The sequence below is a fragment of the Caloenas nicobarica genome, chromosome 1 (assembly GCF_036013445.1).
Source record: "Caloenas nicobarica isolate bCalNic1 chromosome 1, bCalNic1.hap1, whole genome shotgun sequence".
In the NCBI taxonomy this organism is placed as follows: domain Eukaryota; kingdom Metazoa; phylum Chordata; class Aves; order Columbiformes; family Columbidae; genus Caloenas; species Caloenas nicobarica.
In genome coordinates, this window is record NC_088245.1 from 77,950,289 (window position 1) to 77,966,384 (window position 16,096).

A 16,096-nucleotide genomic window follows, 5' to 3' on the forward strand; every position below is an offset into this window, starting at 1 on the left:
GGTTGCTTACCAAAGATCCACCGTTGGTAAAAGGTCTCCTTGCCTCGAGGAGCAACTTTGAGAGGTGTCCAAGCTCAAGGGGAGATAATGGCCCTACAGCCGTGCTGCCTGGCAGGGAGAGCTCAAAGGCGGCTCACTTAGGCTGTCATATTTAAGGAATAAAGTGGTTGACTCACAGTAAAATCATATGTGGTGGGAAAGGTATGCACGAGACTCCTTGTACCCACAGCTTTCTTTGTTCCTTGATAAATGAGTCTTGGAAAAGCCACCCGCTATTCATACATTCATCGCATGATCGGTGTTCCAAGCTCGCATGCATCGATGCTCACTGTATCACTCTGCTCCTTTGCGGATAAGCTGGAGAAGTTCATGATACGGCTACGGCTCAGACCTTTGCCTCCTTTGGAGCCTGTACCAAACCACTGCCAGCCTGGTCAAGGGGCCCAACACACCCATCACACAAGGCCAGTCTTCACACTAGATATCACTTCATTCTCCTGTTATGTTGCAAGAGGTGTTAACATGGTTTCAGTAGCTCCTCAAGGACTGCAATGAGATGGATGCATTGACCTGGATTTATTCTTCCTCCTCCCTGCACAAAAGAGTAATTCCATTGGATTCAAAGTGTTGAAAATGAGAATAGAATCTGCCTCGGTATCTGGCATCTTCTACAGAGAAGTTAAGTGTTTGACACTTGAATTTCTACTTATAAGGTTGGAACAGGGCTAGGAAACTTTTCTTGTCAAGTAAATGATAGACAGGACCTCCCACATGTGCTGTTGTGGATTGGAGAGCTGGAATAAGTCCTAGGTAATTAGCTACTGCAGATGTTAAACTCGGTCTGGGAATTAGACCGTGAGTAGACAGCACTGTAAAGCAGAAACTGGTTTCTGCTGACTGGACTTGGTGGTTAAAAACCCAGGCCATAATTTTGGGATAGTTCCCTATAGCTTCCCCTGCTGACGTTTTTGTGACAGTAATGGGTGAATGACTCAATTCCACTGTAGTTAAAAATGACATGAAAGGTTAGTAAATTCAACAAGCTCACTTACACATTCCAGTGTGTAAGTGGAACAAGTACTTAATGTTGATAGTGTTTGCTATTTCATATTGCAGCTTCTTTGGTAACAGAGGTAAGGGCGACTATATTGTGCTGTTGGAAAGGGACTCTCTTCTGAGAAGACAGCAGGATAGCTGATGGTGGAGAGGACTGTTATCAAATTATTTGGTGCTATGGGATGTGTATGCCATTAACTGTGTTGAGTGTGGCGGTAAATAAGCACTTAATATTGCTCACATGGAGCTAGCATGTTTGCCTTTCCTCCTTTTTTCCCCGCCATTTTTTCCCCTCCATTTTTTCCCCTCCATTTTTTCCTCTCCATTTTTTCCCCTCTTCCCCCGCCACTCCTTCCCCCCCTCTCCTTTTCCCCCCTCTCCTTTTCCCCCCTCTCCTTTTCCCCCCTCTCCTTTCCCCCCCTTCCCCCCCCTTCCTCCCCCCTCCTTCCCCCCCCCCCTTTCCCCCCCCCCTCCTTTCCCTCCCCTCCTTTTTCCTCCCCCCTTCCCCCCCACCCTCCTTTCCCCTCCCTCCTCCTTTTATTTCCTTTTATTTTGTATTTTTGTGAGGAGCGCTGCCTATGCCATACCCTGTGCAATGTGGCTTTCCAGTGGTCTGGCAGTCTCTTCTAGGCGCGAAAGCTGCCTGGTGACCAGCAGAGAAGTGATGTTGCTGATTCTGGCCAAACTGGGGTGTCAGCACCTGCAAGAGGTGCTTGTGGGAAAAAGTACCTCAGAAGAGATACTTTTTCACCCTTAATCTTGCCCTGCGGTAAAACCTGCTCTATGTAGGATACATTGCTGCTCTTACCCGGCTCTGGCTTGTGCCACAGTTGGGTGGCTGGGAGTCAGGTGGGTCTAGTTGCTTCCCCTCCATCTTTACCTTCCTGAGACCCACACATGGAGCAGGGAGAAAATTGTTCAGTGTTCCTTCTCCTCCAGGAATGAATTGGTCCTCAGAGAGTGTTTGGCCGTGTGTGACAGTTAAATGTGGGGAGCTAATAGTTTGGGACAGACTTTCCTTTGACATCTATAAATTGCAACCCATGTTGGGGAAGAGTTTCACACTATAATACACATGTGGTTCTGCATGTTCTTACTCATCTCACAGCAAAACTCTGATTGCTAATTAATGTTTTCCCATCCTTTCCTCTTGTCAGTCAATATAGGTGGGGTGTAAAAGGACAATTAGCAGCATTTGCTAAGCAAAATATCTTTCAGGCTTTGCTTTTAGAGCAGTTAATGATTGGGACCATGCAAGACTAGGTATCGCTTATCACTCTACAAGAAGTTGGATTTGGATGAATTGTTTCAGCTAGAGGTTCCTGGAGCCTCTCTTTCCAGTCTATAGGACTGTCACAGGCCCCAAAATTCCAAAAAGTCTTGAGTCGGGGAATGTCACAAAATGTAGTTTATTGCCAATTCACGTTACCTTTTAATTACTGATTCTGGCGTTGGAAAATTAAGAGGAACAATGAACAAGCAGTTAGGGAAGCCCCCCTTGGCTTCCCTCCAGACATGCTGGTCCCCAGCCCCTTTGCTGTATGGCGGTCCCTGCAGAGTGGGGATGGGGGTGGGTGCGTTGCGCTCGCTTTCCTTTGCTGCTCCTCGTTTCTTACTCTTTCTCCCCCGTTGGCTGCAGCCCCCTCAGGAGGTGCCTCCTCTGCCCTCCATTGCACAGCCGCCCTGCTTGGGTGGCCTTTCCTCCCTCCTACCCATTTTGCGCCTGATCTGTTGGGCGGCGGTAGAGTTCAGTTTGTGTCACCTTGTTGTTTTTACTCTTTCTTTTTTTTTTTTAATCAACCTTAATGAAGGTGCACGTAGAGCCGAAAGCTGTGTTAACCCGCTTGGTGGCTTGCTGCTGAATGCCTGTGCGATCCTGTGTTTCAGCAGAGCCTGAAGGAGCAGGGCAGCCAGATGTATGGTGTGCAGAAAGCAGGACTGGTTTATTAAGGCTTCCCGTGCCTTCAAACAATGCATCTGTAATGTTGTGCTGCAGCAAAGAGTTGCTGATAAAGCAGCAGGCAATTTTTGTCTGTGGGAGGCTCACAGTCTGGGACTCTTACAGAGGTTGCAGTGAGGTTGCACAGTGTGGGCACATGTGGGGCATCGAAAGCTTTGGGTCCAACTCAGAAGCTCTGCGACCCTGTTTATGGTATCGTTGCCATCCAGCTGTTTGCTGACTGTGTTTAAACACTGGTATCTAGGCATTTCTGGAAAAAAATAAAACCAACCAAAGCATACTTACAAATGAAGGAAGTGTCTTTCAACGTTACTCAAGAGTATTTCTTTCAATCTTCTATAGACTGCCTTTTCAAGGTGTGTCCTATGAACCGATACTCAGCCCAGAAGCAGTACTGGAAAGCCAAGCAAGCCAAACAAGGAAACCATACCGAAGCAGCGCTGCTGAAGAAACTGCAAGTAAGAGACATCTGCATTTGTAATCTTATCTCAATCTGCAGGCTGTAAAATTACAATAAAATGAAAAAGAACAATAACAAGTGCCTTGGGAACCATCATGATGAGTATTATGCCACCATAGCAACCTTGTATTCTCCTTAGCTCCTGCCTCCTGACTGGCATTTATTACCCTGCCTTGGTTTTTATTTTGCTTTGGGCTGAGGGTTGTGCCTTTGTCCAACAGAACTTCTGAAAGGAACGATTTGTTTATAAAGTAAAAATGGAGCTGTTAAAATCAGGAGTGGACTCCGGTTTAAATCATGCTATTCTTTTAGAAGTCCTTTCCAGGAGTTAGGCAGAGGGGTGGCCAGAGAGATGTTTTCCATGCTTTATTCTGGAAATTCCTCAGAATTGCAATTGTCTTTGCTTTCAGTCTAGGTGATTCTTCTCTGAACCATTTGGGCAGACTCTGTTTTGCATGAAATACAGTGTTGATGGAGCAGTTCCTCTGTCTTTGAAAAAGAACTGGCTTGATGTTATGATTGAATGCATAAGACTAAGTGAAAACAAGGTAGATAGCGTTTCATGCACAGTAGAGAGGCTGCCAGTGCTTCCAGTTAAAAACAGCAATGAAGGCACATGGTGTGTGGCCAGAGGTAGATACACAGCAGTTAGAGCTAGGAGCTGTTTTTTCTGTGGCTGTGTTTGACCCAGACTACTTGATCTTGCAAGGCGTGACCCACTAGTTTTGTTTTGTTTATATATGAAGTCAGTGTATTTGTATGCAATTAAAAATCCAACAAGTAAAAGGAATGGTGACAGGGAGAAGCTAATCATAGGCCCTTCTTTTTCCTCCTTCAGGATGAAATAAAGCACCTGGAATTACTTTCAGTGTTTTAAATATTTTAAAATAGCATGCATCTCAGGTATGTTCTATAAATTATGACTGAGTTTCTACTCTGGGCATTAAAAACCCCAGAATCGTTACACAGGATCTAGGTGATTATAGTTCAGAAAATCATGCTGCAGCAGGGTTTGGGTGCTAATATTTTCAGTGCAGTAACACTTGCAGGCTGAAGGAAGTGTTTTTAATGTGATGCCATTTCCCTTTTACACTATCTGTTCCAGTAGCTGAATCCACGTACTGATTTTGTAGAATTTAAAGAAATAATCATTCTCTTGCAGCATGCAGCGGAACTGGAACAAAAGCAGAACGAAAGCGAGAACAGAAAGCTGTTGGGCGAAATAGTAAAATATAGCAATGTCATACAGGTAAACCTATTGAAATACATCTGCCTTCTCTCAGAGCCGGAAAGGAAACGGTTGTTTCATTTCACGGTTACTGTGAAAATGAAACTAAGCACTGTAATCTGGATTGTCAAGGGTCAGGTAAACAGAACTTGGTGAAGTTTACAGTATTGCGTTTTTCTGTCTGTTTTAAAGCCTACCAGAAGTGCTGCATATTCATGTTTAAATAATATGTCATAATATAAATTTTATGTGTAATTTTGGCTGCTGCGGTTTAGAATCTGAATGTAAATATGTATCTTTTGTTTTCAAGATTTATTGCAAAATCATGTTATAGAGGTGCTGTGCAGCTCCTTTTAAACCACTGAAGTAATTTGTACTGCACAACATATGAGACAGAAGTTACGTCCTTAAGTGCAGTACAACTTTCCTGTAATGTATGAAATTCCTGAAGATAACGCTAGACCCTTGAACTACCTGTGTAGCATACGCTGTAAAATTGATCACTGACACATTTCTCTCAATATGAGATATAGCATCTGTTTTCCTACACTGTGGTATACTTGATAACTCTCTTCTAGTTTTGTTTTGTCTTTATGTATGTTACGAAAAATCACTATAGTGTGAAAACCTGTGCCTCCTCTTCTGAACTGAAGGGAGAAAAACCAACAGCTGTACTAATTTTTTAAATTGTTATTTGTTCACAGCTACTGCACATAAAAAGTAACAAGTACCTCACAGTCAATAAGAGATTGCCGGCTCTGCTAGAGAAGAATGCTATGCGGGTGTCTCTGGATGCTGCAGGGAATGAGGGATCCTGGTTTTATATCCAGCCGTTCTGGAAACTGCGGAGTGAAGGTGACAATGTAAGTGGAAATACTGAATGTGTAAAAGTGATAAGGCAGAAAGTTTCCAGAAGGCACGTGATTTCTTTGCTACTGGCATAAATCACAATGGATTAAGTTCAGATTAAAAAAAAAAAAAAATTAAACAGTGCTTGGGTCTATTAGCTTTTATGGCAGCGTAGAAAGTGTTACTGAATTACAGAATCACAGAATCACAGAATGTTAGGGATTGGAAGGGACCTCAAAAGATCATCTAGTCCAATCCCCCTGCCAGAGCAGGAACACCTAGGTGAGGTTACACAGGAAGGCGTCCAGGCGGGTTTTGAATGTCTCCAGAGAAGGAGAATCCACAACCCCCCTGGGCAGCCTGTTCCAGTGTTCTGTCACCCTCACTGAGAAGAAGTTTCTTCTCACATTTAAGTGGAACCTCTTGTGTTCCAGCTTGAACGCATTACCCCTTGTCTTACTGTTGGTTGTCACCGAGAAGAGCCTGGCTCCATCCTCGTGACACCCACCCTTTCTATATTTATAAACATTGATGAGGTCACCCCTCAGTCTCCTCTTCTCCAAGCTAAAGAGACCCAGCTCCCTCAGCCTTTCCTCATAAGGGAGATGCTCCACTCCCTTCATCATCTTTGTGGCCCTGCGCTGGACTCTCTCCAGCAGTTCCCTGTCCTTCTTGAACTGAGGGGCCCAGAACTGGACACAATATTCCAGATGAGGTCTCACCAGGGCAGAGTAGAGGGGAAGGAGAACCTCTCTGGACCTACTAACCACCCCCCTTCTAATACACCCCAGGATGCCATTGGCCTTCTTGGCCACAAGGGCACAGTGCTGGCTCATGGTCATCCTGCTGTCCACCAGGACCCCCAGGTCCCTTTCCCCTACACTGCTCTCTAATAGGTCATTCCCCAACCTGTACTGGAACCTGGGGTTGTTCCTGCCCAGATGCAAGATGCTACATTTCCCCTTGTTATATTTCATTAAATTTTTCCCCGCCCAACTCTCTAGCCTGTCCAGATCTCGCTGGATGGCAGCACAGCCTTCTGGCGTGTCAGCCACTCCTCCCAGCTTGGTGTCATCAGCAAACTTACTGATAGTACACTCAATTCCCTCATCCAAGTCATTGATGAATATATTGAATAGTATTGGTCCCAGAACTGACCCTTGAGGCACTCCACTAGATACAGGCCTCCAACCAGACTCCGCCCCATTGATCACAACTCTCTGGCTTCTCTCCTTCAGCCAGTTTGCGGTCCACCTCACTACCCGATTGTCCAGTCCGCACTTCCTCAGTTTTGCCGTGAGGATGCTGTGGGAGACGGTGTCAAATGCTTTGCTGAAGTCAAGGTAGACCACATCCACTGCTCTGCCATCGTCAATCCACCTTGTTACGTCTTCATAAAAGGCTATGAGGTTGGTCAAACACGACTTCCCCTTGGTGAAGCCATGTTGACTGTCCCTGATGACCCTCTTATCCTTGATATGTCTTAAGATGGCACCAAGGATAAGGTGTTCCATCACTTTCCCAGGGATGGAGGTGAGGCTGACCGGTCTATAGTTGCCCGGGTCCTCCTTCTTGCCCTTTTTGAAGACCGGAGTGACATTTGCTTTCCTCCAGTCCTCAGGCACCTCTCCCATTTCCCAAGACTTGGCAAAGATGATGGAGAGTGGTCCAGCAATGACTTCAGCCAGCTCCCTCAGCACCCGCGGGTGCATCCCATCTGGACCCATGGATTTATGGATGTCCAGATTGCTTAATTGCTCCCTAACCCAGTCCTCATCAACTGAGGCGAACTCCTCCATTGCCCTGCCTTCCTCTGGGGCCTCAGGGGTACGGGGCTCCTCAGGACAGCCTCCGGCAGAGTAGACAGAGACAAAGAAGGCATTCAGTAATTCTGCCTTCTCTGTATCTTCTGTCACCAGGGCACCCACCCTGTTTATCAGTGGGCCTACATTGCCTCTGGTGTTAGTTTTATCTGCCATGTATTTGAAGAACCTCTTCCTGTTGTCCTTGACCCCTCTCGCCAGGTTTAACTCTAAGGAGGGACAGGAATCTGAGTGTCTGGAATCTGAAATGTTGCCACATTCATCTGAGCCTCTGCTGACCTGTGTTGGAGCGTCTTTGCTAAGTCCACCTTACTGTGTGTCTTTACAAAGCTGATAATAAGTCATAGTTTACACTAGAGTAACTTTTTAATTAGTATTATTATTTTTTTTAAAATATTATGGGCAACATTTTTTCAGGATATCAGCAGACAATGTCTCTAGGAAATACATCGAGTTTTTTACATCTGTATCCCTCCTCAACACAAGAGTGGCATCTATGACTGGAAAGGGTTGGATAGTCTGGTAGGTCTTTTCTGGGTAGGTTTCAGTAGGAGCCCTCTGTATTGGTAAGAGGAAGAATATATAGGAAAGCTCTTTGCTGCTGATCTGAGAGTTGTGCCATGAGATCAAAACTCGGTTCTTCATTCAGTCGGCTGTGGCTTGGTTAAGTGCCCACTGTGGAAAATTCAGATCTGCCTCTGGGAAGGCCACATAATGAACTTACGTGGTTTTATATTGTAGACCTGGCTGGGAATGTTTGGCCACTCTCCCTTGTGAAGTACTCAGTGAAAGAGCCCTCTCAAGATTGCAGGCAGGGTTGCCTGTTTCCTCATGCATTTTCTCTCATTAACTTTGTGGTTACCCGGCTCTTGGGATGCCATCCAGGATGAGTGTGGTTACCTGCAGCTCCTTTTGGCAATCTGTTGTGGGGAGGGGAAGGACTGCATTCCCAGCTCTTCATCGGGAGCCCCTAAAGTCATAGTCTTTCTCTGCTCCACGCAGTGATCAGAAGGGTATGTGAAAAGCTCCTCTTTTCCACAAACCCCTTGCAGAGAAAAGGAGCGAATGTGCATAGTCCCCTGGGGCACCTCTGCATGGCTTTTTATCTGGGGAAAAGAAGTGTTATGGATCAAACATTTAACCTGTTATTCCTTTCCCTTTTTGGAAAGAAAAAAAAAGCTGACTTATTGCTTTAAGGTTTTGCTTTAATTTCTTAGAATAACATAATTTGAGCATCTTCTTAACTCCTCATGCCTGGGAAATAAGTGCATGTCATGCTCTCCAGAGTGAGGACCTGGGGTTCCCAGATTGTGATCTGAAGAGCCATTGTGGTCCCTTACAGCTGAAAGCAGCAGAATGATCTTAAGCCTTAAAAGTCATCCTCAATACTGTAGAGCTTTTGATTCAATTTTACACTATCGTGGGCACATGAAAGTTTGGAAGGGGCTTTGCTGGTCCAAAAAGTTTGCAGATCCCTGCAGTGCTCGCTGTAGCATCCCACTCTGCAGGCCTCTCTCCTGGTGTCTTCCCTGTGGGGCCGTATCTGACAGGCCCTGTGCTACAAAGACTGTGTGGGAAACTGTCAGGTTTGCTTCTAACTTCATGTCCTCCTTTGGACCCTGCCCACTGCTCATCTTCTATCATCAGGTGTTGCCTTTCAGAGCTGGGAGCTCGCCGTTACATTTTACAGAGTGAAGTCTTGAGACCCAAGTTTTTCCTCTTTTCTGTAGTTATCAGGCTCAAATAGATCTGATGCTTTTATTTGCAAACTTTCAGAGCTAAACATCAGTCCTAAATGCTCTGGCAGATTTCTACCTCTTCAACAGTTATAGAAACTGGGCAGTAATGGGGACAGGAGTAGCAAGTGAGAAGGGAAATCCCTCCTTTGCGTCTCACAGACAGCGGGAGGCTCCAGCCTTGTACCCCGTCCTTCCCCCTCAGTTACTCACAGACATGTGTGCGTTAAAAGGCTGGTTTCTGGGGAACTAATTTAACAAAGCACCTAATATTATATCACATAAACTGAGGACATTTTACCCACCCACGAAGTTCGTGGGGTTTTTTTGTTTTGTTGGTGTTTTTTTTTTTTTAACTAGTTTTCTTCTTCTCAGTGCATGGAGTTAGCTTGGGGTATCAACTTGGTATAAATCCTTATTATGTCTGGAAACTTTTGTGGTTTTATTTAAGAAAACACACTTTAGAAAAAGTCTTTACTGTCTTTAGAACAGAAGTGAGTATTGAGTTACTGTTGGGATGACAGCTACTGTGTTAGATTACCCAGGCAAGGTAGATCCAAATATGCCATATATCCTAAAACAAACAAACCAACCAAATGAAACCAAAACAACACAAAACCAAGCCAAAATGAACAACAACAAAAAAGGTGGTTTAGTCCAGGGGAAACTGTGATATAGGAAGTCATGTGTGTTACTTTTCTCAAAAGTCATCGTGGTTGTTTAGCCTTGAGAAATATTTTAACAATTATTTTCCTGAAGGAGTGTTAGCTTAGCTTCATTAGCAACTGATTAGTTATGCAAGTCAATGGAAGTAATGAAAAAATGTTGCTGAAGATTTACAGTAATTGGTGTAACTCTGCAATATTTTATGCAGACTTTTATAAAGCATATCTCAGTTCTCCCTCAATGGAAGATGTGACTGATTAAAGCTTGAGCTGTTTCCAGTTTGACTGAATAGCAAAATGTGCACTGATAGCAGGATTGGCTCCGTGTGGATTGCATTTTTGGTTGTCTGCCATGTCAGTAGCTTGAAAGCTTGATCTGCTCTTGGACTTGGGGAATGCCCAGCCATCTGTGGGAAAGTTCTGTTAATCCTCCCGATCTTTGAAGTGTGTCAGCAGTGTGACTAAGATGTGGTTACAACACAGAGGTGATGAAAATGGAATAGCAGAACCTTCAGTGTGCCCAGTAACCAATGTAACCTCTTGCAGCTGCCAGTCTTTGTGATATACTACACCTCTACCAGAGTATTTGCTCCTACTTCTTGATCGTGGTGTAGATGTAGCTGTCGGGTGCGCTTCACTGATTTTACATGAACCACAGATTCGCTCTAAGTGATGCCAGTGCTGGTCTCCCACCCAGAAGACAAAGCACGGTCAGTTTTGACTGTGGATCTTCCCACTCTCACTGTACCTTCTCTGCTAGGATACGGACAAGTAGAGTTGCATGAATTTAGAAATTATCTTGTGCAGGAAGAACTCCACTGCATCCAAGACTGAAGGACCTTGTAGGCTTATCTTGAGTTTGAAAGCTGAATTCTCTATGAATTTAATCATTCTCTAGAAATTTCTTGTCTAGACCAGAAAGGATAAGAGTTTTGTCAAAGGAATCATGAATGAAGTCCTCAAAAGCCGTATATTTGATGCAGCTTTAATGAATTCATGTCTATATGTAAGGAAGAAGTCCCAGAAACCTGTCAAACTATCAGCCCACTGTTGGTCTACAGCACAATGTGGCTGGCTGTGCCCAAGGGAAGCCAAGGCAGGATAAACAGCTGGTGTCAATTTTAATTTTGCAGAGCAAAACCTTTGGAATATATTGCTCTGTCTTCTACAATCTCCATGTAGTACAATTCTACAGGCAGAAATATGGGCATGTGGGCATGCGAGTGGTCTGCCTCCGGTGTTTTGGGCATGCTGGGGCATTATTTGGAGCCAGAAATAAACTCAGGAGACAGGGGAGGGTCGAGCAGAGGATGGGAAGAACTCAAAAGAGCAGAGTTGCAGCTTGTATAGGAAACAGGATTCCCTCTTCACTTCGCATAAGTTATCTGCATCACTGGTGGAGGATGTATAGGAAACAAGTGCTATGAAACTGCCTCTATCCCTTCCTTCCTAACCACCTACGGAGGTTTGAAGCAAGAAGAAAAAGAAGAAAGGCAAAGAACATAGGGTGTCTTGTTGGTTCTGTGGCAGCTGGCAGAGCTGGCCAGCATTGAGGCCAGGTTACCGATGTGGACGTGGAGCGGGGTGGGAGACTGAGACAGAAACTGTGACCCCACTTATTCCCAGGTGTGCGCCCACAGAAGAGTAGCTGTGTACATCTCCTTTCCTCTGGTTGCTTCCATGGTAGTCACAGGCTTGCGTTCAAATATACATTTCCCCCTACCCCTCTTTTTTATTTTTCCTCCCCTGCCCCCCCCCCCCCGCCTTTTAAATAAGGTGTTCAATTATGTGCTCTCTTTCTAATTAAGTTGTTATAGTCCTGGTGTACTTGCAATAATTTTGAAGTCCTGATTCCACTTTGCAGGATGCAAGCCTGGTGGTTTTTTGATTAATGAATTGTCTGGTCATAACTTCTTAAAATGGGCTGTAAGTAATGTCTGTGTGAAGCATGGCATGCAGGAATGTATTGCAAAAGTCATGTATCTTAAAGGCATCTTGTCATTATTTTGGTTCCATCAGTGAACTTCTTCTCATTACTTGGATGAAATAGGATTTCTACATGTAGTCTGAGCATGATGACACTGTCTTTTGCTACTGTTTATTTTAGCTGTATTGATAAAGAACAGGCAATCTTCTTTTTCACCTCTGTATAAAGCGGGCCAAATTCACTTGCGTTGAAGTTACACGAGGCTGAATTGGGCTCTGCTTTTTCATAGGAAATGTGCTGATCAACGCAGAAAGCATTTTTGTTTGTTTGTGTTCCAAAAGAAAGCATGGCTTATGCAGCATTTCATATAGCAAAAATCACATGTATCCACTTGTCCTCGTGTGTGTGTGTGTGTGCTTAAAATTGCTGTGAACAACATAAGCAAATCAGGACCCAGTGCCAACCAATCTATGTGGATTTTAAAAAAATTATTATTTATTCCCCCCCGCCCCCAGCTGCCAGCTATGAATTGACTTCTCCATATGCTTGTCTCAAGCACTTTTTAGGTCAAAGACATTTTCATATATTGTTTTTCCCTGTCTATATAGGTAAAGGATTGCAAGGGCATGAGAATTTGCTTGCGGGGAGTCAGCTAGGAATTCCTCTCATAGAGAGAAACTCTCTCAATTGATAGACCTGCTGCCTCTGCTGAGCTCCAAACACCATTTAGGGAGTAACAGCAGAGGAGATGGAGTGTGTTCACCTCTCTCTGAATTTCCAGTGATTTATTTTCCTCTACAGATTCCATTAATACAGTCTAAGTCCAAGAACTCCTGAACCTGTCCTAACATTTTCCAGAAGATGGTCTACAGTGTTGAGGAGTCACTGGGCTAAAGAAGTCTTGTCACAGGCAAATTGTTAAAGCTTTTGTGAAATGAAAGACCCATTGATGGGAAAAGTTTGACTGACAGCAAGGGAGCAAAAAGAGTCTTGCTGTCTGACTATATATTATTTTCTGAGCTTTTTCTGCGTTTTTACTGGCAGTATATATGGGATTACGAGAAGTTAATGTAACTTAGAGTAACTGAACTGCTCTTGGAATTTACATAGGTTCATATCTATTTCATGATCTCGAGTTTCTCCTGAACAGGGTGACATCTGAGAATGTGAGGATTCATTACTGTAGAAATCTTGAACCCAAGCAATTGCAGAGGCATGGGTGAACAGAGCTGGTGTGTGAATTATCTGCAAATAAATTCACCAAGTGCCATTCCCAGAGCATGCATTTGAGTCATTTTCTAAAAATGTAACATTACTTCATTTTATTGGATAATTACATGGGTCTAAATTGCATTTTATTTCTGACTTCCAGGTTGTTGTGGGAGATAAAGTTGTCCTGATGCCAGTCAATGCAGGGCAGCCTCTACATGCCAGCAACATTGAGCTTCTAGATAACCCTGGCTGCAAAGAGGTGAGTTCAGTGGAGGGAGGAGGCATAATTGCTAATCTAAGATGTGTCATACTTTGTTCTTTACTGGTAATGAGAACCCCACCATGGGCTAGATGGTTCCAACTTAGCCTCAAAAAACCAAGATGAAATATACTTTTTCTTGGCACAATTCTGCCCAGCACTGAAAGCTTTGTGAGGTTTGCTTGAGTATCTGAAACCCTCACTGATCTAAGAGTAAGCCCTCTTCCAACAGCTCTTTGGTGGGCTGTACACAGAGTAGTGTTTTGCCCACTGAATTTTCTCCAACATCAACATTATTGTTACTAATACTTGAGAGCTTCAGGACCCATGTTACGAACTGTACAAATATGTAGCTAAGCCATGTCCCCAGCCACCCTAGATGTGGTGTAGTCTTTTAGAAGAACAGAATGTCTCAAAAAGAGAACAACAACCCTTAATACTATAATTGTGGTGGTTTTAAAATGTATTTGTTTATTTATTTATTTTTTCCAAAGGTAAATGCTGTCAACTGTAACACAAGCTGGAAAATAACTCTGTTCATGAAATTCAGTAGTTACCGAGATGATGTACTGAAAGGAGTAAGTATGATTTTTTTTAAAATTATTGTTTGAATTTGAAAGTCATGCTGTATTTGACTGTAGGGAACTATTACATGGTGAATAAAAGCAGAAATAAGGACTTTATGGAGCTGTTGAGGATCTTTCAGTACTGTCCTTCAACAGCCAGAATACTTTTCCTTTGTGTTATTGTCTTACTAAGTGAAACTGTCTGGATTGTGCCAGTGTCCAGCCCCTTTCCACGCCCAGGGACAACTGTGGATCCATGAGAAAAAGTGAAGTTCAAGCCCAGAATGATAAAGGGCTCCATACAGAAAAGCTGTGACATTTCAGTTTATGCAGAGATGCTAAAGCAGGTGTAACAAGCTTGCAGAAGGGAGTGAGTCACAAAAGATGACAGTAGCTGTAATAAGACAATGTAGCTTTAAGCGCTCATGGTTTGCACAGCTTCATGCCTCTAGATCACACTCCGAGATCACTTACCTTTTCATTTAAAATAGATCAGTTTTATTAGTCCTCATTTATACCTTAATAAGTGATTATCAACTGGCTATTTTTTGGTAGGTATCAAGGTACCATCAGTTTTTGAGAAAGAATTTGAAAGGGAAGATGGTATATCTGTGTAGACCCATTTGGGAATAGCGTTTCAAGCCTTGGGGAGAGGCAGAAGGAAGCAAAACTGATGCCAGCAGAAGAAATAGAGACAGGACATTGATTTTGGTTGCAGAGTAGAAGCAATGAGGCAATATTAGAGAAATCTGTTGACTTTCCCTAAATACTAAAAGAGATCAGAAATAAAAAATCCATTTAGTGAAGTTAACTAAAATTAAAATTCACCTTTAGGTTAATTGTTGCCCACTATTCTTTGCAGCGCTCTGAAACAAGTTCTGTTTTCACAAAAGTGTGTGGATCTCCTGCAGGACTGAATCATCTCATTTGATTTCCAGACTCGATGCCGAGGTCGTATGCTCTGCACTTGGTTCCTGCTCCAGCAATAGGAAACTACTAAATGTTTTCTTCATGTCAACTCTGTTGACGTCACTGGAGCTAGTACAGATATAGAGGATGAGTGTAGCAGCTTTACCTATGCCTTAATAATGCTTGTTTTTCATATTACTTTAGGGAGACGTTGTTAGGCTGTTTCATGCAGAGCAAGAGAAGTTTCTGACCTGTGATGAATATGAGAAGAAACAACATATTTTCCTTCGTACAACATTGCGTCAATCAGCCACTTCTGCAACAAGTTCTAAAGCACTCTGGGAAATAGAGGTATTTTTTTAAATTTTTATAAATATTTTAGGACCTGTAGGCCCGGGTTCAGCAAAAATACTTTACCACAACATGAATCATTCATAGCCTCTTGATATCATCATACACCTTCCCATAACTATTATTATGTTATGAAGCAGGTTGTGTAAGATTAACACTGAAGAGATGCTTTATTGCTCTGTGTGTGTGGAGGTAGGATGTTTTCTTACTATATTTACCTGCAGTAAAATGACGGAGGGTCAAATTCAGACTTGACGTAAATGGTGTGATTTTATCAAGGCAAATCGAATGACGCTCATGTGTCCTGAGTTCTGAGTGTTTGTATTTGACTTCATGTGCAATTTAGAATATTGAAATTCCTGACTGACAAGAAATGTCACAAATGTGATTGAGTCTATGATTCTGCAACAGGGCACATCAACATCTGTTTAAAGTTAGGCTGAATAAAGGTGTTGCTGCTGAATGGGCTTTTTTTGAGAAGGTGACTGACAAATATATTTTTGTTTAACTGAGGAACATTGGAAACTGGTATGTCTCAAACCCTTGCTATTACAGTAGTGTAACTCCTACAGCCAAAAATTCTTATGTTCTGAACAAACTTTGTGCATTTAAAACAGAGCTCCTTACTCAGGCAAATGGTTGAATTTTGTCTGAGTAAGGACTGTATGGAATAGAGTATGTTAGACTTGCAGTTATTTGAGATAACTCCTTAAGAGAGAGAGGCGCTGCAAGGTTTGAAGGTAGCAAATGACCTACAGCTCAGTCAAAGGGAAAAAGAAATAACCTGGGATATGTCAGATTATACGGGGATATTTTATCACTTGGATGAAAATTTATCAGAAGCCCCTACTGTTGTCAAAAGTAGAGCTGGTGTAAGCGGTGAAACAATGCAAGAGGGTTTGAGTTTTCCTTTTAAGTAGTGCCTGTGTAAGTGTAGAGCAGCTATACCTACTTTTTTGAGCTCCAGATTCACACCATGTCACTTTAAAGCAAAATTTGGCTAAACATGTTTGCAAGGAGTAGATTAATTACAATGTTGGAAGTAAGAGGAGGAGCATTTCCTGGCACCTGGCAAAAGATGAATACAAGTAGTTG

The 16,096-nt window shown here is 43.2% G+C and overlaps 1 protein-coding gene across 1 annotated transcript in view; it reads left to right on the top strand.

Moving 5' to 3' along the window:
• Positions 1–16,096, top strand: part of ITPR2 (inositol 1,4,5-trisphosphate receptor type 2) — a 273,845-nt gene that overhangs the window by 39,428 nt on the left and 218,321 nt on the right. Inside the window, exons 3-8 of the mRNA XM_065626844.1 lie at positions 3,359–3,474; positions 4,639–4,725; positions 5,409–5,567; positions 13,077–13,175; positions 13,670–13,753; positions 14,855–15,001. Coding sequence (XP_065482916.1) covers positions 3,359–3,474; positions 4,639–4,725; positions 5,409–5,567; positions 13,077–13,175; positions 13,670–13,753; positions 14,855–15,001 — 692 coding nt within the window. The remainder of the gene's footprint in view (positions 1–3,358; positions 3,475–4,638; positions 4,726–5,408; positions 5,568–13,076; positions 13,176–13,669; positions 13,754–14,854; positions 15,002–16,096) is intronic.